The following is a 24619-nucleotide window of genomic DNA, read 5'->3' as shown; positions in this document are numbered from 1 at the left end:
AAAAAAAAAGATATGTAGATAGTTTAGCTATGTTATTTAACATTCCAGTTCTAACAAGTCTGAGATGCCGCTAAAACAAACTATTAAGCAAATTTACTACTGAAAGGCTTTTCAACCACAATAGGTTTAAACATAATCTAAACAATATTAGCATCCCGTGCTTTTTTGTTTACTTTGTATATAAAATATCAGATTATCAATGTTTACGTTAGATATTCTTGATTTAGCAAAGCATTTAATAAAAAACTAAACTTAAAAAGCATCTTACTGCATGCCATGGCTTGCACACATATCCAGCTTGCTTAAATGGAAGACTCAAAACATACCTCTCGTAAGTCAACGGAAAAATCAAATGTAGACCTTAAATCGAGCGAAAAATGTGTTTCTCCGAGGATCGGTTTTCATTTTATTCAAAGGATGTTAACATAATAGCTGCGCTTTGACTAAGTTTTGTATTACTGCTTTTCTTTTAAATAAATAAATAAAATAAATAAATAAAAGCGACGCCTTCTCGGTCTCAAAGTATCCCCCAGGAGAATAAAGAAACAGACGGCATAGAGCAGAAACGGGAATCGAGAAAGTAAAAGTGCAGTGAGCCGCAGAAAGCGGTAAAGAAATGACATACGAAAATTCAGTGAAGCAGAATGAAAAATCCCACATTCCTTAAAGTGACAGACCCGACTCGGATCGCTTGATTATCTTTCCAAATATTGTGATAAACCCGGGATACACGCGCACAGCGTCTTCCTTTCTGCTTCCAGCTGACCGCTCAAGTTTTGGGACGCTACTGTTTTCGTCGCGCTTTATGACGTATTTAGAGTACTTTGACCCGTGACGTCACCAAAACAGGCAGATACGGAAGTCGGCGCGCGCTTCTCGCTGTCGCTAACCAAAACAAACTGCTGAGTAGGTCGACTTTAAAAAGTATCACATCGCACACAGGGTGAAGGTAAGTGATATGAGTTTGGGGCCGTCATGTTATGAATGTGGATTTTTCATTTGCTCTAGACGAAGTCCGTTTTGAAAGAAAGTCATTACCGAGAGACGGAGGGTAATTATTCGTGGTTTGGGCACGTGGTAAGTTTACGAATGCATGAGTTTCCATCCGCTCCAATCAAATCAATTTCACTAACACACACAGCGCTTTAATTTTTACTTTTCTTTCTCCTTTTTCATTCCGCGGTGTTCGTGATCGGTCGGTATTTCAGAAAGCAGCGAGGAATTAGTCGGGCTTTAAACTTATGATCAGAAAAAGACCAACACGAACTGAAACAAACTGGAGTCCACGACCGTGGAGAAAAGTCGAAGTGCATGCGAAACCAAGAACGAAAACAAATGTATGGAGGGAGAGAAAGTGTAGCGCTGTCGTGCCGGTATTCCTCGGGTAACCAACCTGGAGAAGTCTAAATGTAATGTTCATGTCTGTTGAAGACGGGCGTCCATAATCAGTATGTGTGTATTTATATACACGACTTAGAATTCTGAAACCTGCGTAATTCAATGTAGTCGGCGTATATTTACATGCTGTGCATGGATGAACAATTCTATGTATGTTGTTTTGTTTCTCTTTTAGCTCGTGTCATATGTGAAAAAGTCTGTTTTGGTGCTAAAATCCAAAACCGGTAATGCATGTTGATGAATATTGAAAGTTTAATAGAGATTTTGTGTTACTGACTTTCACTTCCAGCAAAATGAATTTTGTGGTCTGTATGCATTTTCCTTGTGTCCCCTATTTATTTATTTTTTCACCCTAATTTCTAAAGATTCCAGGTTTAGTGGGCTGGCAAACCTAACCTGACTTACTATGGTGGTGGATACGCATACAGTTGTACCCTACGATGGCCGGTATTTCGTTCCTACCCTGCACAGCTACTTTGGTTTTCTTCCCATATCTAAATGACATCAGTTTCAGAGACGTCAATGTCTCAATACTGGGAGAAGTTATTAGTAGAAGTTTATTACTATTTTTTTTAATTATTTTTATTGTTTTATGTGTGTGCATGCAACATTTATTTCCGTATGATGAATCTGACGGACTTAATACTGGATTTGTGTTTTTGGAAACATCAATAAAGTTTTGTTTCAGAGACTTTAAAGTAAGATCTGCAAACATTCGTTAAGACTTGCACTATTTAGTTGCTGTCCATCGTTATTATTAAGCATTTTTTTCCAGATAGTTATTTCTAAACTCTCTACTCGCACATATGATGCCCATTATACACAACACTCCTTGAGTCTTCAAATTGTGAGGTCAAAATTGATGTTCTAGCTTTGGACAGAAGTAGATTATATTAGAAAAGAATTCAATAAAGAGGGCAGGTAAAGATTATGTGAATTAATAAAAGTGCACAATGATGCTGGTTCACTGAGTATTTTACTATACATCTTTACTGGGATTATATATGTTTAGTCTTTGAATTTGAGGAGGATATTTTCAGAAAAAATAGTTTTTATTACTGTCCTTCCAAATGTTTGATTTCTCACGGTAGACATCAGAAGCCACTACATTAACAGTAAACCCCCAATTACTAGTAAGTGAGCAGTCATTGTTGTAGTGTATTGTTTTAAAGAAGTACAAGCCTTAAATGTTTCGAAATACAATACAATTGGTTACATTTCTTTTTTGGTTAAAAATAAACCTGTAGGATAGAATGTTCAGCCCCTTTACCGAAAATAAAAGCATCTCTTACGTCAAGGGACTTGTTGCATAGTGTTTTATTAACCGGTTAGTGTTAGTGACATTTTTAGGCAGGTATTCTCTCATTTTGTTTTGAATAAGGTACAGATGGAGTCAACGCCATTTGCTTTAAGTTGGCCATTGAAATGTCACTGGTGGGTCAGTCTTATGATTTAATTAGTACAATATACAGTTATCTTGTCTAGTATGTTAAGTCCATTCATAGATAACTAGCAAAATACCCGCGCTTCACAGCAGAGAAGTAGTGTGTTAAAGAAGTTATGAAAAAGAAAAGGAAACATTTTAAAAATAACGTAAGATGATTGTGAATGTAATTGTTTTGTCACTGTTATGAGTGTTGCTGTCATATACAGTAGTGTGAAAAACTATTTGCCCCCTTCCTGATTTCTTATTCTTTTGCATGTTTGTCACACAAAATGTTTCTGATCATCAAACACATTTAACCATTAGTCAAATATAACACAAGTAAACACAAAATGCAGTTTTTAAATGATGGTTTTTATTATTTAGGGAGAAAAAAAAAATCCAAACCTACATGGCCCTGTGTGAAAAAGTAATTGCCCCTGAACCTAATAACTGGTTGGGCCACCCTTAGCAGCAATAACTGCAATCAAGCGTTTGCGATAACTTGCAATGAGTCTTTTACAGCGCTCTGGAGGATTTTTGGCCCACTCATCTTTGCAGAATTGTTGTAATTCAGCTTCATTTGAGGGTTTTCTAGCATGAACCGCCTTTTTAAGGTCATGCCATAGCATCTCAATTGGATTCAGGTCAGGACTTTGACTAGGCCACTCCAAAGTCTTCATTTTGTTTTTCTTCAGCCATTCAGAGGTGGATTTGCTGGTGTGTTTTGGGTCATTGTCCTGTTGCAGCACCCAAGATCGCTTCAGCTTGAGTTGACGAACAGATGGCCGGACATTCTCCTTCAGGATTTTTGGTAGACAGTAGAATTCATGGTTCCATCTATCACAGCAAGCCTTCCAGGTCCTGAAGCAGCAAAACAACCCCAGACCATTACACTACCACCACCATATTTTACTGTTGGTATGATGTTCTTTTTCTGAAATGCTGTGTTCCTTTTACCAGATGTAACGGACATTTGCCTTCCAAAAGTTCAACTTTTGTCTCATCAGTCCACAAGGTATTTTCCCAAAAGTCTTGGCAATCATTGAAATGTTTCTTAGCAAAATTGAGACGAACCCTAATGTTCTTTTTGCTTAACAGTGGTTTGCGTCTTGGAAATCTGCCATGCAGGCCGTTTTTCCCAGTCTCTTTCTTATGGTGGAGTCGTGAACACTGACCTTAATTGAGGCAAGTGAGGCCTGCAGTTCTTTAGACGCTGTCCTGGGGTCTTTTGTGACCTCTCGGATGAGTCGTCTCTGTGCTCTTGGGGTAATTTTGGTCGGCCGGCCACTCCTGGGAAGGTTCACCACTGTTCCCATGTTTTTGCCATTTGTGGATAATGGCTCTCACTGTGGTTCGCTGGAGTCCCAAAGCTTTAGAAATGGCTTTATAACCTTTACCAGACTGATAGATCTCAATTACTTCTGTTCTCATTTGTTCCTGAATTTCTTTGGATCTTGGCATGATGTCTAGCTTTTGAGGTGCTTTTGGTCTACTTCTCTGTGTCAGGCAGCTCCTATTTAAGTGATTTCTTGATTGAAACAGGTGTGGCAGTAATCAGGCCTGGGGTGGCTACGGAAATTGAACTCAGGTGTGATACACCACAGTTAGGTTATTTTTTAACAAGGGGGCAATTACTTTTTCACAGAGGGCCGTGTAGGTTTGGATTTTTTTTCTCCCTAAATAATAATAACTATCATTTAAAAACTGCATTTTGTGTTTACTTGTGTTATATTTGACTAATAGTTAAATGTGTTTGATGATCAGAAACATTTTGTGTGACAAACATGCAAAAGAATAAGAAATCAGGAAGGGGGCAAATAGTTTTTCACACCACTGTATTTATATATTATATATACAGATAGAAAAGGGATCCCGTGTTTGTAGTTGTCTGGGCTATAGCTCAGGGGAAGGAGGAAAAAATTAAAAGTGCTTCTCTCGGTAGTAGATCCTTTTTGAAAGGCGCTACACGACGGCTGTGTTATAGAAATTACATTTTCTATGTGAATGTTCAAATTTCTGCCTGTGGTAATGTGCCTTACCGGCATTACCAGCAATTAAAGAAAATTAGTTTTGTGTCCTCTGCAGTGTTAAGAGAGAAAGGCTTTGGTGTAGGATAAATGGGAAAAAAAGGTGTAAAGAAAGGAAACTTTCCTTTTTCTTTTATATAGTGTAGAGAGACATCTTCGCTGATGATATTGGCGCCTTTTGAGGAGCGTTGCGGCGGGTCTCGTGTAGACTGGAGAGACGGCCCTGCCATTAACCGGCCGGGATGGCACTGTCAGTTCTCCACTCCTGTGCATGTCTTCCACGACCTCATAATCATATACGTGCAAAAGAAAGTGCGATGCGCCTTAATATTAGTTTGCCGCGGTCTAGAAAAGGGATCCCGTGTTTGCAGTTGTCTGGGCTATAGCTCAGGGTAAGGATAAAAAAATAAAAAGTGCTTACTTTCACTTAAGGCAGAAGCGCAGTCAGCGTCTCAAAGGCCGCCACAGCTACGCGCGCGCGCCGGCAGCTCGACTTTTATAGTATTTTTGCAGGGCAGGAGACGCCACTTTTTGCAGACACGTTCACGTGATCAAAAGTCTCCGCGCTCTTTGGAGGTATTGCTTGTTCTCTGCGTACTGCATTCACAGTCAGTTCACGTGAGCCACTTGGAGTACATGCATCGAAGGTTCTCAGCTGTGCTTGTGCTATCTTGTGCGATCTTGTGATGTCCACTGCTTTATTTAATGTTAGCTAAGACCCGGCACTTAAACGTTTCTCTCGCACTTTCACTGAGTTTGTGCCAAACACTAGTCTATCCCTGACCATCTCATCTTCATTTGCATAAGCACAGCCCTTCACCCACGAATATTTAGTGGCAGCATGTCTATTGGATTGCTGCTGACTGACGCCCTTATATGTGCAGGCACTCAGTTACGTGGGAGGTGTGACGATGAGAGTAGCAAATCCGCCTCATACGGCGACCGAGCTGCTGGCTATTGCCGTATATATGTACGAAAGTAGGTTCCAGTTATGACCGTTACACGTAGAATTTCGAAATGAAACCTGTCTAAGTTTTGTAAGTAAGCTGTAAGGAATGAGCCTGCCAAATTTCAGCCTTCTACCTACATGGAAGTTGGAGAGTTAGTGATGAGTCAGTGAGTGAGTCAGTCTGTCAGTCAGTGAGGGCTTTGCCTTTTATTAGTATAGACTAGCAATATACCCGCGCTTCGCAGCGGAGAAGTAGTGTGTTAAAGAAGTAATGAAAAAGAAAAGGAAACATTTTGAAAATAACGTAACATGATTGTCAATGTAATTGTTTTGTCACTGTTGTGAGTGATGAGTGTTGCTGTCATATCTATACTAATAAAAGGCAAAGCCCTCACTGACTCACTCACTGACTCATCACTAATTCTCCAACTTCCCGTGTAGGTAGAAGACTGAAATTTGGCAGGCTCATTCCTTACAGTTTACTTACAAAAGTTAAGCAGGTTTCATTTCAAAATTCTACACGTAACGGTCGACAACGTCTGCCATGTTTAATTTTCTTATTTATGGCCCCATCTTCACGAAATTTGGTAGGCAGCTTCCCTGCGTTAACCGAAACCGATGTACTTACTTATTTCAATGGTATGATGCCACTGTCGGCCGCCATATTGAACTTTCCAACGTCACTAATTTTCCAAGTTCCCGTGTAGGTAGAAGGCTGACCCCATCTTCACAGAAATTTGGTAGGTGGCTTCCCTGCGCTAACCAAAACCGATGTACGTACTTCTTTTGGTGGTATGACGCCACTGTCGGCCGCCATATTGAATTTTCCAAACATCACTAATTCTCCAACTTCCCGTGTAGGTAGAAGGCTGAAATTTGGCATGCTCATTCCTTACAGCTTACTTACAAAAGTTAAGCAGGTTTCATTTCGAAATTCTACGCGTAATGGTCATAACAGTTGACAAAGTTCGCCATGTTGAACTTTCTTATTTATGGCCCCATCTTCACGAAATTTGGTAGGCTTCCCTGCACTAACCGAAACTAATGCACATACTTATTTCGGTGGTATGATGCCACTGTCAGCCTCCATATTGAAGTTTCCAATGTCACTAATTCTCCAACTTCCCGTGTATCTAGAAGCCTGAAGTTTGGTACTTATTTCGGTGGTATGATGCCACTGTTGGCCGCCATATTGAACTTTTCAACGGTGTTTGTTACTTATGGGCCCATCTTCAAGAAATTTGGTGCATGGGTTCCCAACCCTAACTGAATCCTACTTACGTACATATATACGTCCATAGCCTGCAACTCGGTCACCGTGTGAGGTGGCGTTGGGTCCCCCATCTAAACGCCTCCCACGTTGTTGGCTGCCTGCCTATATAAGGCCGTCCATCGCTCCAGTCTCTACATTCACGTCTCCCTGCTGATAACTACAGCCTTTTTATTTAATCCATGGCTTCTCCGCTGTTTTATTGTTCATTTATTACGATTATAGTTATTGTGTAGGTATTTTAGACTTACTTTACATTGTTCAGGTACCCATTTCCTTTATCGTTCCAACCGTACCAGCATTAACATGCCTATTGAGGTGATCACCATCGATCAAAGAACTGTCACTTACCAAGTGGTTTCCATGCCCGGAGATGGCACCTGCCTTTTCCATTCTCTTTGTTACATATTGCACAGCCATATCAGGCTCACTCTTGATATCCGGAGGAACATTGTGTCTTATGTATTGAATGACTGGGACAGGTTCAAGGTGTGAACTGATGACAGTACAGGAGATAATTATACTACACAGGAGCACTAGAAGAGTGAAATGCTTAAGCCCTTCACCTATGGTTCTGCATGTGAGTTGATGGCTGCCGCTGAATTGTTCGGTTGTCGCTTTCAAGTGTACCGAAATGGCCAATTATTTTAAACCTTTGGACAACCGCCAATGTCTCTTCAACATCTTCGATTCACAGGTGACAATTTCAATAGTGGACACTTTGATGTTTATGAATGTTTAAACCCTCAAAAGCTGGATGTGAAGTTATCGATGAAACTGGTTGTATACTTACAGCGCTTGACAGATGCCAAATGTCTCTTCAACACAAGTCCTACAAATACTGTCGTAATTGAAACAAACCATGAAACTCAAACCGATTATGACAGCAGAAATCCAAGCTGTGAGATTTGAAACAAGATTACTGTTCACATGGCCAACTCTACGTTGCATGCTCAAGAGTAAGCTCAGTGCACAGCTTGGTCATATTACGACCGGAGGGCCGAACTGACAACGTGGCACACAAAGAGATCCTTAACAAATAATTATTGGTATATTTTCCCTCAGTTTAAAAAGATTTAAATTTCTTCTTAATAAAACTTTTCAGGCAGTACTTTGCTAGTATATATATATATATATATATATATATATATATATATATATATATATATATATATATATATATATATATATATATATATATATATATATATATATATATATATATGTATATATATATATATATATATATATATATATATATATATATATATATATATATATATATATATATATATATATATATATATATATATATATATATATATATATATATATATATATATATATATATATATATATATATATATATATATATATATATATATATATATATATATATATATATATATATATATATATATATATATATATATATATATATATATATATATATATATATATATATATATATATATATATATATGTATATATATATATATATATATATATATATATATATATATATATATATATATATATATATATATATATATATATATATATATATATATATATATATATATATATATATATATATATATATATATATATGTATATATATATATATATATATATATATATATATATATATATATGTATATATATATGTATGTATATATATATGTATGTATATATATATATGTATGTATATATATATATGTATGTATATATATATGTACTCACAGTGATGTGGTCAACTTTATGGTAAGAGGAAAAAGCATCTGGGATAGAGTCATAGACCATTATACACTTCTCTGAATGAAATGCCTACACATGTAATGGTAATGATCTGCCTCATTTGATTTGTTAATTACCATTTTCTTGTTGTTATCACTGGAATATTGTCCAAGTGGTACTTCAGGAGGTGTAGTAACACAATCTGGTCCAACTCTGCTTTTAGACACAAAGAGGGTTTGTAAGCAATCGACACAAGTTGGGGCACCTGTGCAAATTGTTTACTTCAATTTTCAAGGCTTCATTTACTTGCTGCAGAACATCTGTAGGTTGTAACCTATTAGTTTTCCCTGAAATTCCCTTTTTCAGTTGTTGCTAACCTAAACTTTAAATGTAAACCTCTGACAGTTTACTGCTTACCTTTTCACTATATTAGGTCACTCATTGCATTTCAACTGATTCAATTTGAAGAAAAACTGAGGTGTTCTAAGACTTTTGACTGTTAGTGGTCCTGTCTGAAACATAGCTTAATTTAAAAAAAAAAAAAAATTCTTTAAATTTAAAAAATTGTGTGTGTATGTCAATATCTATGTTGTTAGATACATAGAAGCTGATAACTTAAATATTTACCTGGCAAAAGGGGGATTTTGTGAGATCAAGAAGACATTGGTTGGAAAAAGGAGAAATAATTTTTTTTTTCAATCTAGAAGATAGAGGGATAAAATCAACATGCTTTGAAAGCTCATAATTGGTGGGTTCCTTTGTGAGAATCCTACAATAATTGAAGAACTCAGAACCAATTTTTACAAACAACTTTATATATTAGATAGTAATCTTGACAAGGCCATTGAAATATTTGGGTCCCAGCATATAAGTATAAATAAAATAGGCCATCAAAAATGTAAAAGATAATAAATCAGGTGGGAAAGATGTCCTAACCTCAGAATTTTATAAAATGTTTATAGATCACATTTCATATTTTTTACTTGCAACTTTCAAAGGTTTTGAAATGGGAGAATGACCTAATTCAGTGAGACAAGGCATCATTACCTTAATTCCTAAGCTTAATAAAGATGTTCTACTTTTGGATAATTGACATCCTGCAATGCTTTTGAACAATGATTACAAGACTCTAGCCTTGGTATTCACTAATAAACTGAAATATGGAATAAATGACCTTGAAGTTATGTTAAAGATCATTATATTTCTAATAATATCTGTTTTATTTTAGACTTGACTAAATATGATGAATTGCTTTCGGGACACCCAGTGGTTCTATTTCTGGATTTTCAAACTGTATTTGACACAATAAGACTTGAATTTATCTTTTGACATAAATTTATTTATGAATTTAGGGAAACACTACCAAAATTTTAAATTAAATTATTTTGTTTTTTTTTTTTAATAAAAGCAATTATGACGGTTTATAAGTGCTTTTAATGGCTCAGTTTAAGTTTCGCATGGAACCTCCCAACAATTTGAAATTCACAGAGGAATTTGTCAACATTGACCCTTCTTATCCATACACCCCGCATTATCTCCTTACTTCTGAAATTCTTAGTTTGTTGGTCACTCAAAGAGAACTTAAAGGTATTTTAACTCAATTAAAAAAAGAAATCAGGATCTCGCAGCTTGCAGGCGACACTAATTTTTTTTTTTTTTTGGAAAATGTCAGTGAAGTGCATACAGCACATGATGTTATTTAAAATATTTTCAAGCAAATGTGAACTACTGGTGCTGAAACAAAGTAATCAAACTAAATTCTATGAAATTCCTGTTAAAACACAGTTACTTAGAAATTAAAATCAACACAACAACAACAAGTGAAAACAGTGTGATAGACCTTAATTTAGTTCTTACTCCATTAAGGAAACAATTAACTCATGGATGACTAGAGATCTGACCATTCATGGCAGATTCTTTCTAACAAAAGCTGAAAGCTTATCTCTCATGTTTCCTATACATTTTCAACTCTAGGAATTTCAGACTTCTTTTATACCCTTCTCTTCATTGCCAGCCTTTAGCAATTGAAAAATAAAAGTAGTATAAGTTGAATAGACGTCATTGAACTTAATCATCAGTTTGTGTAACGTTAATGCAAATGGCCAGGAGATGTCATTAGGGAGGTGAGTGTTAAAAGCTTCAACGTGATTTCCAACGCAGTTGCTTCAAATGTTTTGATGCTTCTTGAGGCTTCCCTCCACCCATTACTCCTTTACACTTCTGATAAGTCTTCTTCTATCGGCTGCCCCCCCGTTAGGGGTTGCCTTAGCGGATCATCATTTTCCATCTCTTTCTGTCCTTTTCCTCTGTTAAACTCATCACGTTCATGTCTTCTCTCACCACATCCATAAACCTTCTCTTAAACCTTCCTCATTTCCTCCTACTAGACAGCTCTATCCTTATCATTCTTCTCCCAATATTCCCAGCGTCTCTCCTCATCCAAACCAACGCAATCTCGCCTCTCTGACTTTGTCTCCCAACCTGAGCTGACCCTCTGTGTCCTCATTTCTCATCCTGTCCATCCTCGTCAAACCCAATACAAATCTTAGCATCTTTAACTCTGCCACCTCCAGCTCTGTCTCCTGGTTTGTGGTCAATGCCACCATCTCCAGCCCATATAACATAGCTGGTCTCACTACCATCCTGTCAACCTTCCCTTTCACTCTTGCTGATATCTGTCTGTCACAAATCCCTCCTGACACTCTTCTCCACCCATTCCACCCTGACTGCACTCTTTTTCACCTTTCTTCCACAAACCCTGTTACTCTGTACTGTTGATCCCAAGTATTTAAACTCATCCACCTTTCCCAACTCTACTTCTTGCATCCTCACCATTCCACTGACCTCCCTGTCATTCACACACACGTTTTCTGACGTGTTCCTACTGACCTTCATTCCTCTCCTCTCTAGAGCAAATCTCCACCTCTCCAGGGTCTCCTCAACCTGCTCCCTACTATCACTACAGATCACAATGTCCTCATAACAGAACCTTACAATTCTGATAAGTAAAAGAGAAAAACAAACCGAGCAGAACTTGAGTCTGTGATCATGGTGGACAGAATACGAGAAGAGAACGAATACAAATGTATAGAGTGGGAGATAAGTGTAGTTCCTCATGTTAATTTTCCTGTAGACGTTAATAACTGGCAATGGTCATCCGTCAACTTTCTGCACACTTTGTGCTGTGGATTTAATTTTGAAATTTGCCAGTTTTAACCAACAATGTACACTCAATTACACATTATGACAAACTGAAGAAATGTCTTCTGAAAGGTTTGCAAATGTAATCCGGATCAAAAAACTGAACCTCTCATTCATAAGTACTCATACTCTTAATTCTGTACTTTGCAGAAGCCCCCTTGGCAACAGTTCCAGCTTTGAGTCTTCCTAAGTAAGTCTCTATAGGCTGAGCACACCTTGATTTGGGCAGTTTATTGAATTCTTCTTTGCAGATCTGCCTTCCATTTTGGAGCTGTGTGAAGTAACTTTATGGTAGCTGGCCTGCCAATCCTGCAGCCAACCCCCAAGTTATCCCTGCAAGTTGGAGGACCAATTGTAGGACCAGACTGAACAGGGGATTGCCAACAGGGATTGCCAACAAGGATTGCGAGCTGTTTTGTCATGTGGTGAGTGTGGCAACACGCTGTACCAGTGCATACTCCCCAGCTTAGCCTGACCTGACCTGAGATCTTCTCAAGCTCTGTTACATTGTATGGAAAGCATCAGAAAATCTGCCAGGTCTCTCCGCAGCTATTCTATGGGGTTTAAGTGTGGTCTTTAGCTGGACCACTCTTGGACACTCAAACTTGCCCCAAAGCCAGGGTATCATTGTCTTGGTGGTATACTTTGTTATTATCATACTGAAAGGAAAGCCATCTCCCCAGTCTGAGACTGTGTGTACTCTGGAGCAGGTTTTGCTGAAGGTTCTCTCTGTATTTAACTGCATTCATTCTTTCCTCGGTTCTGACCACTTTTTCCATCCCTGCTGCTGAGGAGCATCACATAGCATGTTGCTGCCACCACCACCATGCTTCAATGAAGGGATGATATTAGGCAGATGATGAGCAGTGTCTGGTTTTTGCCAGAGACAGTGCTTGGAGTTTTGCCCAAATAGTTCAAATTCTGTCTCATGCAACCATTGAATCTTTTTCCTCATGCTCTGAGTCCTTTAAATGTCAGTTGGCAAACTCCAAGTGGTCCAGTATATACCTTTTACTCAATAGTGACTTCCATCTAGCAAATCTGCCATAAATGCCTGATTGATGGAGTGCTGCCAAGATGTTCATTCTTCTAATCGGTTCTCCCAACTTCTGAAGCTCTGTTATAGCAACCATTAGGTTTTTGATCACCTTCATGACCAGTGCCTATCTTGGAGTTTTACTCTGTTTTGTCTGGACTACACATTCTAGATGAAATCCTGGTGGTGCCAATCTTCATCCATTTCAGAATTATTTAGGCCAGAGTATCCCTGGAAATGCCCACAGCTTTATAAATATTTTTTATCCCCTTGTCCTTATCTTTGCCTGACCACCATTTTATTGCAGAGGTCTACAGAGAATTCCTTGGACATTTTGGCTTAGGTTTCATTATGGCATGCAGTTTAAATCGTGGGGCCTTACATACACAGGTACACGTGTGCTTTTTCTAAACGATGTCCGATCAAGTCAGCTTGTCACAGGTGGTCTCCAATGAGGTTCTAGACAAATCTCAAGAAGAATGAAAGCAAATAGGATGCACATGAACACAATCTGAAGAGCTACAGCAAAGTGTCTGAATACTTCTACTGATGAAATAAAAGAATACAGTTTTTAAACTTTTCTGAAAATGTATTTTCATGTTGTCTTTATGGGCTATTGAGTGTGCATTGATGGGCAAAAGTGTAAAATGTACCCATTTAAAATTACACCTGCAACACAATCAAGTGTGCAGAAAAGGAAAGGCTCTGAATACTTGATTTAGCCTCCATATGGTTTATCCATCCATCCCTCCAGTATCCAACCCACTATATCCTAACTTTAGGGTAAAGGAGGGTCTGCTGTAGCCAATATACGGTTTTTGTGAACTGTTTAATCCAGCTTTAAACGGCATACTTTTCCATGCATTGAGTGGGATTGGATTTTTTTTCTCTCCCTAATCCTATCCCACCATACTGCACAGTTTTATATCTTTTGTTGCTAAAGTTCAACTGGTAATGCCTGATAATGAGTATTAAATAAGTTTTTAACAATTTGAAGTCTGTGTTACTGCCGCACAGCTCCTGTAGTGAGAGTTTAAACCTCAGCCTGTTTACTTCCCATATGCAGTTTTCATGTGTGCCCTGTTTCTGCCTTTATTCTTCATAATAATAACATTTATTCTCAAATGTTCTTAAGATGCATTGACAAATCTAATTTTGCTTTGCAAGGTAGTGTTAGATCGATACTGAGTCTTTTGACTTTGGTATCAATACCAGCTTTCAGACCGCATCATTGGTACCGAATCGGTAAATAACGGTTATCCCTACATACCACCTGACCTCTCTCCTCTTATCGAGCTCCTCTTTGAGTAGAATATTCATGAAGGTTAGTAATTGGTTGCTACGTATCTGGTTTCTCCTCTTAGGGTTACCCATAGTACAGTAGATTGTTCTTTTTGTTTCAGCCTGTTGGACGTTCCCTCCACTGATAATTTGAAATAAAGAATACTGTGTTACTGTTGGCATGCTATGAACAGTCAATCTTTACATAAACCTTAACAGAGAGGTTGTTGTGAAATGACATTCACGTGACTTCAGATCTAAGTGATGAAGTTTTATTGAAGTTAATTCCTGTTCTTTTTATAGAGAAAAAGCTGATGTTTACTGGAACATCTCAATGGATGTGAAACAGGAGAGCTGCGATATGGACACAAATATCATGGATATTAAGGAGGAGGACTGTGAGTTGGAGTCCATCTACCTTAAACAGGAATGTCTGAGCATCAAGGAGGAGAACCGTGAACTGCAGGCAGTGGGCATTAAAGAAGAAGATGAAGAGAGGTATGTCAGTATTCAGACACACAACCATACAAATCTGAACAGTGTAAAAGAAGACAACCTTCATGATGGGTGTCAAGATGGAGGGATGACCAGGTTGGACTCTTCTCAAAGCAGACACTGTTCATCTCCAGAGGCTTCTGTCATTGTGAAGACTGAATCATTACAGTCTAAACCAAAGAGGACTAAGAAAACTACATCTGTTAGAGCTCAGGAAAATCAACTACCATCTACAAAGAAATCTGGAAAAAGTAAGTGAAAAATAAAAAATGGGCAATTTTTAGGGTTTGGGTTTATGGGCTTAAATGTTTGTATCTTATGGTATTTGCACAAACCAGTGTGTTTCTTTGTACCAGTCCCAAGCCCGGATAAATGGGGGGTGGGTACGTCAGGAAGGGCATCTGGTGTAAAAATCAATATGCGGACAACAATACAAATTTCCATACCAGATCAGTTGAACCATGGGTTAACAATGACTGCCACCAGTACTGTTAACCAACAGGGTGCTGGCGGCAATTGGGCTACTGTTGGCTGAAGGAGAAGAAGATGTGGGGAGATGTGTCTGGAGGCAGGAGGAAAGTAAAGAGAGTGGCACTAAGGGTAGGAACTTTGAATGTTGGCAGTATGACTGATAAGGGGACAGAGTTAGCAGATATGATGGAGAGAAGGAAGGTTGATATATTGTACGTTCATTAGACTAAATGGAAGGGGAGTAAGGCCAGGTGGATCGGAGCTGGATTTAAATTATTCTCTCATGGTGTGGATGGGAGGAGAAATGGAGTAGGGGTTATTCTGAAGGAACAGTATGTCGAGTGTTTTTGAGGTGAAAACAGTGTCAGAGTAATGATTATGAAGCTGGAATTTGGGTGTGTAATGGATGAGAGAGAAGATTTTTGGAGTGAGTTGGATGAAGTGATGAACAGTGTACCCAAGGTACAGAAAGTGGTGATTGGAGCGGATTTCAATGGGCATGTTGGTGAAGGGAACAGTGGAGACGAGGAGGTGATGGGTAGGTATGGTGTCAAGGAGAGGAATGAAGAAGGTCAAATGATAGTGGATTTTGCCAAAAGGATGGACATGCTGTGGTGAATGCTTATTTTAAAAAGAGGGAGGAACACAGGGTTACATACAAGAGTAGAGGAAGATGCACACCGGTAGATTACATCCTATGCAGAAGAGTTGATTTGAAGGAGATTGAAGAATGCAAAGTGGTGGCAGGAGAAAGTGTAGTTAAGCAGCATAGTATGGTGGTCTGTAGGATGACGTTGGAGATCAAGAAGAGTAAGTGAGTGAGGGCAGAACCAAGGATCAAATGGTGGAAGTAGAAAAAGGAAGACTGCAAGGTTGAATTTTGGAGGTGAGACAGGTACTGGGTGGCAGGGAAGAGTTACCAGACAGCTAGGAAACTACAGCAGATGTAGTAAGGGTGACAGCAAGAAGGGTGCTTGGCATGACATCTGGAAAGAGGAAGGAGGAAAAGGAAACCTGGTGGTGGAATGAGGAACTACAGGAGAGTATACAGAGGAAGAGGATGGCAAAGAAGATGTGGGATAGTCAGAGAGATGCAGAAAGTAGACAAGAGTACAAGGAGATAAGGCACGAGATGAAGAGAGAGGTGGCGAATGTTAAAGAAAAGGCGTATACGTTGTATGACAGGTTGGACACTAAGAAGAGAGAAAGGGACTTGCACCAAATGGCTAGACAGAGGGACAGAGCTGGGAAATATGTGCAGCAGGTTAGGGTGATAAATTATAATGATGGATACGTACTCGCAAGCGAGGAGATTGTGTTGAGCAGATGGAAAGAGTACTTTGAAAGGCTGATGAATGAAGAGAATGAGAGAGAGAAGAGGTTGGATAATGTGGAGATAGTGAATCAGGCAGTGCAACGGATTTGCAAGGAGGAAGTAAGGACCGCTATGAAGAGGATGAAAAATGGAAAGGTCGTTGGTCCAGATGTCATACCTATGGAAGCATGGATGTGTTTAGGAGAGTTGGCAGTGGCGTTTTTAACCAGATTGTTTAACACTAGAATTACCAGAGCCTATGAAAAAACTTGTAGATCCGTCCCACCTTAAAACGCTTCGCTCTTCTCCATCAGCGTCTTTTGTCCGCTAAATGTGTGGATAAGCAGCAAACAGCAAGCAGCCTACTATCACATCCCTCCACCCCGCACAGTTGTCTCAGCTCAAGTCTGTTTACCTGCTTGTCAGTTGCTTAGAGTTGTATACAGTGAGAAGTCAAGCAAAATGACACCTTTTATAAATACTATATCGTTACTTGGAACATTTGCATTTCATGCGTGTTCCGTGGCTACAACAATCTATGTAAACACATCTTTAAAACAGAAACGTTTTTCATGTTTTGGTAATAATTGACAAAATGTAGACATGAAGTGTATAATGTGTGAAGCCTGAATTCCAAATATTAAAGAAACACTTTCACAAAATGTACAAATATAACAGAACAAATGCGCTTTTCTTGAAAAATATAACTGCAGAAAGACAACCCGCGTTATGGTGTGATACTGACACACATTTGCTACAAGCGCTTCAACGGTGCAACGGTATCAGCTGTTCACTGGTAATCTAAACTTGACGGGTTCAATCCCAGACGAGTCCGTTTTGAGAAGTGAGCTGCACATATTCTTACGATTTTAGAATAAAAACATACATTTTATGCCAGTCTGTAACAGCCGGTGTAATTTATGATACAGTGGAACCTCGGGTCGCGACCGTAATTCTTTCCAAAACTCTGGTCGCAACCCAATTTGGTCGTGACCCGAAGTAATTTCCCTCATTGGATTGTATGTAAGTACAATTAATCTGTTCTGGACCGTACGAGCTGTATGTAAATATATATCGCGCTATATAAATGTAATGAATTATTATATTATTATTATTATTATTATTATTATTTTTAAAGATTTTTAAGCACATAAATAGTCAATCATACCATAGATTGCACAGTTTAATAATAAACTAAATGTAAAAACATTTAATAGCACTGAGAAAACCTTGAACAGAGAATGCTCGAATCAGTCTCTTTAAAAACAAGCCTGGTGCATTCTTTAACTGCCTTCTCAGCCTTATGTGGCCAACTCGTTCTCTCTCTTGCGCTCTCTCTCTCTCTCTCTCACTGCACAGGGAATTTACAGGGAGAGACTGAATACATGCGGAAATCATCGGTGTGTACGAACAGAAGGGAAACTGGCTTGTTCGTCACCTGAGTGTGTGGTCATGAACAGATGCAAAAGTGTGGCAAACTTTTTAGTCATATCCCGATTTATACGTGGTCTGAGACATTCATGACCTGAGGTTTCAATGTACTTGTAAAGGTTAGCTTTGTTTTTTTTTTTTGTTTTTTTTATTCAGTTTTATTCTCTCAGCCGCATTCATGATCCTAACATCCCCCCCACCCATGCCCCACATTTGACACTGCTGTTTTCATACAGACGCGATATACCAGAGATAAACTCAAATCGTGACGACTATTCTACATCGGATCAAGAATGCACTTTTGCCATCGCTGTACTTTGTATATGTACATGGGAAGCTCTGCACTCATGAGGCTGTAGGATATAAGTAAATAACAAAAAATTAAATGACATACCTTTCCAAAAAAAAAAGAGTGCCATACAACCAGCTTTTCACCAATGCTTATTAAATAATAAATCAGTTACTAATTATTACAAACACAAACTATTAATACCAAATAAATAAAATGTAAATTTGAAATGAAAATCAAATGTTTCCACATGGTCATGTTGTACAGCATGCTGAATTATATTAAAATGCTATGGCAGGCCACTAAAAGTAAAAATGCTGTTTTGTAAAGTTAGTTTTGTTTTTGTTTGTTTGCTTTTGATAATAAAACATACAAAGACTGTATACAAGAACTTTGGGGGCACATTTGTTATTTAAGAATTACCAAATAATATTCATGTCAAAAAATAGAATAAAATTAGAAAAGGCTTGGGGGAGAGCAGACTTACCTGTACAGCATCCACCATCGCCTGAGGGTGCATGAATTCTGTGGGGAGTCACATTAATTAGCATTTGTACTACAAAATACCATTGGTATGAAGCTAAGTACACACAAACAATTGCCTTTGGGAAAATTCATAACTAAAAGCTACAGAAAAAAAAAAAAAAACTCAGAATACACTTTGCTACATATACAATTACCAAGAAAATTTGGAGGAATTAATCTCGAAAAGCCATATTGCTATACTGGATGTGGCCGACGAGTCTCATAAACCAGAACCTTATGGGCCACAAAAGAAATTAAGACTAGGTGCCACCTCCAGAACTGGGCTTAGTTGGAGAAGATCTACACCGGGGGCATCAATCCCTTTGTCTTTGTGTACCACTCCAAAGAATTTAAATGTTCTGAAGTTCCCCCTTTTTATTTTAGTGTTTAAATTGTTAATTCCTGAACTGTTATTATGTAAAAGTAATGGTGGAATTTTTTTTCCCCACCAAGAAAAATATTCTTTCAGAGATCTTTCATAAGGTACTAGCAATGGTAACCTGTCAAAGACGTGTTTTAGAATGAATTTCAAAAGGATTTGATATGTTATGAATGATTGGCACTGATAGTGTGTCACCAGGAGGAGGTCACTTCGCCTGCTTATGCTAATAGTGAATAAACAAAAGAAATGTAATCAATTGTGTCTCACATGTTGTAAGTCGCCTTGGGTTTCCTGTTTTCTTTTTTGTTGTTGTAAATTGTTTGTTGCTTTGAATAAATTACAAAATCCTCAAGTTCACCTGTCTGTCATCTCCAGTCATCTGACGGTGACTCCTGCACTTGGCTTTCTGTTGGCCAAACCCTGTGAATTAGCACATATTTCAGAGGTCCATGAAATCCCTCTTTTACATGGTCTTTCGAGTTGGGAGCTGAACAGACTAACTGAAACCAAAATGGCCAAGGCAGTGTGTGCGGAGGAGCCTAACCTCATCTCTTGTGAACTGGGCATCGATGCAGAAGAAAACATGATATCTCCACATTCAGCCAAACACCAACTCACATACTATAGACAACCCATCTGTGGGCGCTGCTACGGCCTTTCAGACAACAGGCTCTGTGCAGTAAGCTTGCAGAACTCAGTCGAGGCAGCTGAGAGATGAAGATTCCATCCCACGTTTCAGACTGGGATGTGAGATGCTGTCCTTAGAGAGGTGACATGCCCTCCATCATGAGTTCCAAGCAAAGGACTGGTAACAAACCGAGAAGTGCAGTTAAGTAACCGATCAGTTCAATCTGGCAGCAACACATTCAGTGAATATAAAGTTTTAATCAGACTCTGTTTTTTCCCCCATCGAGAAAAGTGAGGAAAAGAAACGGTGCTGAACTGGATGAGATTAGGATTTTATATATAATGAGCAATGTAGCGAATTTAAGTAACATTTCCCAGCACTGTTTTCTGTTGAACATTTGGTTTTGTATCTGGGATACAAAACTTGACATAACTTTCAGCCAATTTAAACGCCATGTTCTAGTTTTAAAATTCCTAACGTTTCTGTGAGAAATGGCTTACACACGTGTTAAAGCATAAGGAAGTTCTATAAATATACCCCTGGTGAGTAGTTGTATTAAACCAGATAAAATTAACAAATTGACTGTGCTTTCCATGTACAACTAAAGTTTTATAATTGCTTATGCTTATCAAAGGTTGTTCCTAATTTCAGCCAGCATGTATTTAATGTGCGTTAATGTTAATAATTAGGCAGTGGATTTGAAGTAAGCTCTTTTTTTCCCTTTTCTTTTAAACTTTGTACAGGAAACAAAGATCAGTGCAGTTTGGAATGTGGAAAAGAATTCTCTGGCAGGAGTGTCCTTCAGATCCATACTAGAGTTCACACCGGCGAGAAGCCATATTGCTGTAAAGAATGTGGTAAATGGTTTTCACGTATAAACAATCTGAAAATCCACACTATAGTTCACACCGGAGAGAAGCCCTTTTGCTGTAATGAATGTGGTAAACGGTTTTCAAAAAAGATCAGTCTCCAGAGACACATTAGAGTTCACACAGGAGAGAAACCGTATTCCTGTAATGAATGTGGTAAACAGTTTTCAAAAAAGATCAGTCTCCAGAGACACACTAGAGGTCACACAGGAGTGAAGCCATATTGCTGTACTGAATGTGGTAAACAGTTTTCACGTATAAACAGTCTTCAGATACACACTAGAGTTCACACGGGAGAGAAACCATATTGTTGTAATGAATGTGGTAAACAATTTTCAAGAATGAGTAACCTTCGTATTCACAAAAGAATTCACACAGGTGAGAAGCTGTATTGCTGTAATGAATGTGGTAAACGATTTTCACAAAAGATCAGTTTTCAGAGACACACTAGAGTGCACACCGGTGAGAAACCATATTGCTGTAATGAATGTGGTAAACAATTTTCACAAATAGGCCATCTTCACAAACACAGTAGAGTTCACACAGGAGAGAAGCCATATTGCTGTAATGAATGTGGTAAACAGTTTTCAGAGATGGGCAATCTTCAGAGACACACTAGCATTCACAACAGATTAAAAAGGGTAGCAGTTCAAAAATCAGTCCAGAAAAACAAGCACCCTTCAGGACTTGAGAGTGAGGTTCACTGCTGTCCTGAAAATTAAGCAAACTAAACTATTGTTGACAAATTAATCTCTGAGAGAAGCCATATTGCTGATTGGAATGTGGCAAACAAATCGGTCAGAGGAGTTATTTTCAGAGACACACCAGAATTCACACCGGAGAGAAGCACAACTGAACTGCCCTGACTAAAGAGTAAGGTTCAGTCCTGCCTGGACAGTAAGCACATGTAACTGACTGGAATCCATCCAACTTAGTGTTGTGTCAGAAACAAATCAACACAGAGGAGAATCAGAAGTTTATATCTCTTTTCCTTTTCCAGAAACAAAATCAAGAACAGGGCATCCTACACACTGTTTTTCACCAAAGCCCCTACAGCCTCCACCATGTGCCTAGCTCTGCTTTCATAATGTACATATTACATATAGAACTATTTACAGTATATTATGCACATTTCATCAGAAAAGAACTCTTTACAATATACATAACCTCACATAATAATTCATAGTTCAGCTATACATCTATAAATATTTTTCTATTTTTGTATAACAAAAAATAACACATACCTTTCCAAAAACTAACTGTAGCACCCCTCAGCTCTTACTGAGGGTTCTTACCTGAGTTGTTCCTTTTCTTCTTTTTTCCTTCTTTACTAACTTTAAATATAACTTTTTACCTTAGCGTTCTCAGCACAACTCTTTTCAAGGAACAACCATTTGTTACTAATGTAATTTACATAACTCTACCATCAATTGCACAATTCGTTACTAGACCCCACATAAGGATTCTATGGCCACCTGACAAATGTGATTTCCCTTTTTTTTTTCTTTATATGGATTAGCCAGCCTTTATAAAACAAACACCCAAGTTGAATGGTTTAGTTTAAATAAATGAACCATTTACATGTATACATACCACATCCATACAAAAGTATAATCTTAAATAATCCAAGAAACCTATATCATTGTTGAACCAGCAGTCCTCTCTTTGAATGCAAAAAATATCAATAAACAAATACCATTCCCTTCTAAAACTTAAGCCGGCAAACTAAATAAAAGGAACCAAACAAACGTCAGGTAAAAGGTACCACAGATGAGCGTTGCAGGCCTGTTACTTGAAGGTGATTGTGACGTTACTCGACGACGGCCTCTTATGCTGTAATAAAGCAGACGGGTGTCGTTTTTTGGTTTCCAGCAGATGTGCGTCCCCTTTCGTTTCTTTCCTAGCGAGTATCAGTTCTCAGCAATAGTTGGTCAGCTGTAACAATATCTGATATCGGCAGTATAATCCAATGTCTGCTGATGTCTTCCATGTTCAGTGTTTCATGGGCAGTGCTCCCTAGCTCACCAGTTTGGCTTTCTCGACCAGTCCATCCAACCACCAACACGTTTTTGTTTTTTTTTTTCTGTCCCGACTGTTAATTCCGTGCTAGAATCCGGTCTTCTTTTTTTTTTTTTCTCTCTCTTTTTAAACTCCTCACTGATGTTTACCATGGATTGCATTTCAATCCTCACTTTCATTGCAAAAGCCCAGTTCTCTCCTTTCTTGTGCCGCCCCTCCTTTTATCGTCTCTCTTCTGACCCCTGCCATTCCCTACTTTCCAAAACAATAAAATAATTTAACATAAATACCAGCATTTACTGTTTACATTTAAAACCTTAGAAATATAATTACATAACTTTTTAGCAACCATGCACAATAAATTTAACTGCATTAATTAAATTTATATTACACCATTGCTATTATCACCTCATAACTTGCATTTTAAAGGGCTACATAACAAAAAAAAACAGGGTGCCATACAAACAGCTTCTCGCAAATTCTTATTAAATAATAAATCAAATCAGTTACTAATCATTACAAACAAACTATTAATACAATATAAATAAAAATGTAAAATAAAAATGAATATCCAAAGTATCCTTATGTTCATGTTTTACACCAGGCTGAATTATATTAAAATGCTGTGGCAGTGCACTACAAGAAGAAATTCTCCTTTTTTAAATTTGGTTGTGTTTTTGTTTGTTTGCTTTTGATAATAAAACATACAAAGACTATATATAAGAACTCAGTGGGGGGCACATTTGTTATTTAACACTTGAGAATTACCAAATAATATTCATGTCAAATCAATAGAATAAAATTAGAAAAGGTTTGAAGAGAGCAGACTTACCTGTACAGCATCCACCATCACCTGAGGGTGCCTGCAGTCTGTGGGGAGTCGCATTAATTAGCATTTGCACTACAAAATACCATTGGTATGAAACTAAGGACACACAAACAGTTGCTTTTGGGGAAATTCATAACTGAAAGCTACAAACAAACAAATTAAAAATAAGAATTTACTTTGCTACACATACACACACCCAGAAAATTTGGAGGAATTAATCTCGAGACGCCATATTGCTGTACTGGATGTGGCCGACGAGTCTCACAAACCAGAATCTTCAGGGCCACAAAAGAATTCAGATAGGGTGCCACCTTCAGAAGTGGGCTTAATTGGAGAAGATCTACACCAAGGACATCAACCCTTTTGTCTTGGTGTACCACCCCAAAGAATTTAAATGTTCTGAAGTTTCCCCTTTTTATGTTCGTGTTAAATTGTTAATTCTTGAACTAACTGGAATTTTTTTTCCTACCCAGAAAAATATTCTTTCAGAGAGCTTTCATATGGTACTAGCAATTGTAACCTGTCAAAGACGTGTTTTAGAATGAATTTCAAAAGGATTTGATATGTTATGACTGATAAGACACTGATAGTATGTCACCATGAGGAGGTCACTTCACCTGCTTGTGCTAATAGTGAATAAACAAAAGAAATGTAAGCAATTGTGTCTCACATGTTGTAAGTCGCCTCGGCATCAGTCTAATAATAATAATAATTACAAGAAAGTTTAGTAAAATAACGCCCTCGGCCAAAAGGGGTTTCCTGTTCCCGAGAGACTTTGAATTCTGCTCTCTTGATTTACTTACAGCGTGCTTTCTTGTTTGTTGGTGTAAATTGTTTGTTGCTTTAAATAAATGATAAAATCTTCAAATTCAACTGTCTGTCATCTCCAGTCATCTGATGGTGACTCCTGCACTCCGCTTTCTGTTGGCCAAACCCTGTGAATTAGGACATTGTTCAGAAGTCCATGAAACCCCTCTTTTACATGGTCTTTCCAGTCGGAAGCTAAACAGAATGAGTGAAACCAAAATGGCCAAGGCAGTG

The 24619-nt window shown here is 38.1% G+C and overlaps 2 protein-coding genes across 3 annotated transcripts in view; one reads left to right on the top strand and one right to left on the bottom strand.

Annotated features, from left to right (window-relative positions):
* The window catches only part of LOC120534721 (zinc finger protein 239-like), a 113266-nt gene that overhangs the window by 57411 nt on the left and 31236 nt on the right, over window positions 1–24619 (bottom strand). The window lies entirely within an intron of this gene.
* LOC120533427 (zinc finger protein OZF-like) lies at window positions 839–24439 on the top strand. 2 transcript variants are annotated; one of them, XM_039760308.1, is made up of 3 exons: window positions 839–949; window positions 14629–15071; window positions 20605–24439. In XM_039760308.1, the coding sequence occupies exons 2-3, from the start codon at window positions 14660–14662 to the stop codon at window positions 21450–21452; spliced, it is 1260 nt and encodes a 419-aa protein (XP_039616242.1). In that variant the 5' UTR covers window positions 839–949; window positions 14629–14659; the 3' UTR covers window positions 21453–24439. The 2 variants fall into 2 exon arrangements, with proteins under 2 accessions (XP_039616242.1, XP_039616243.1); XM_039760309.1 differs by lacking the exon at window positions 839–949 and adding an exon at window positions 1016–1077.

The sequence above is a fragment of the Polypterus senegalus genome, chromosome 8 (assembly GCF_016835505.1).
Source record: "Polypterus senegalus isolate Bchr_013 chromosome 8, ASM1683550v1, whole genome shotgun sequence".
Lineage (NCBI taxonomy): Eukaryota > Metazoa > Chordata > Cladistia > Polypteriformes > Polypteridae > Polypterus > Polypterus senegalus.
Note: the sequence above shows the minus strand (reverse complement) of the source record. Positions and strands in the feature narration are given on the sequence as shown.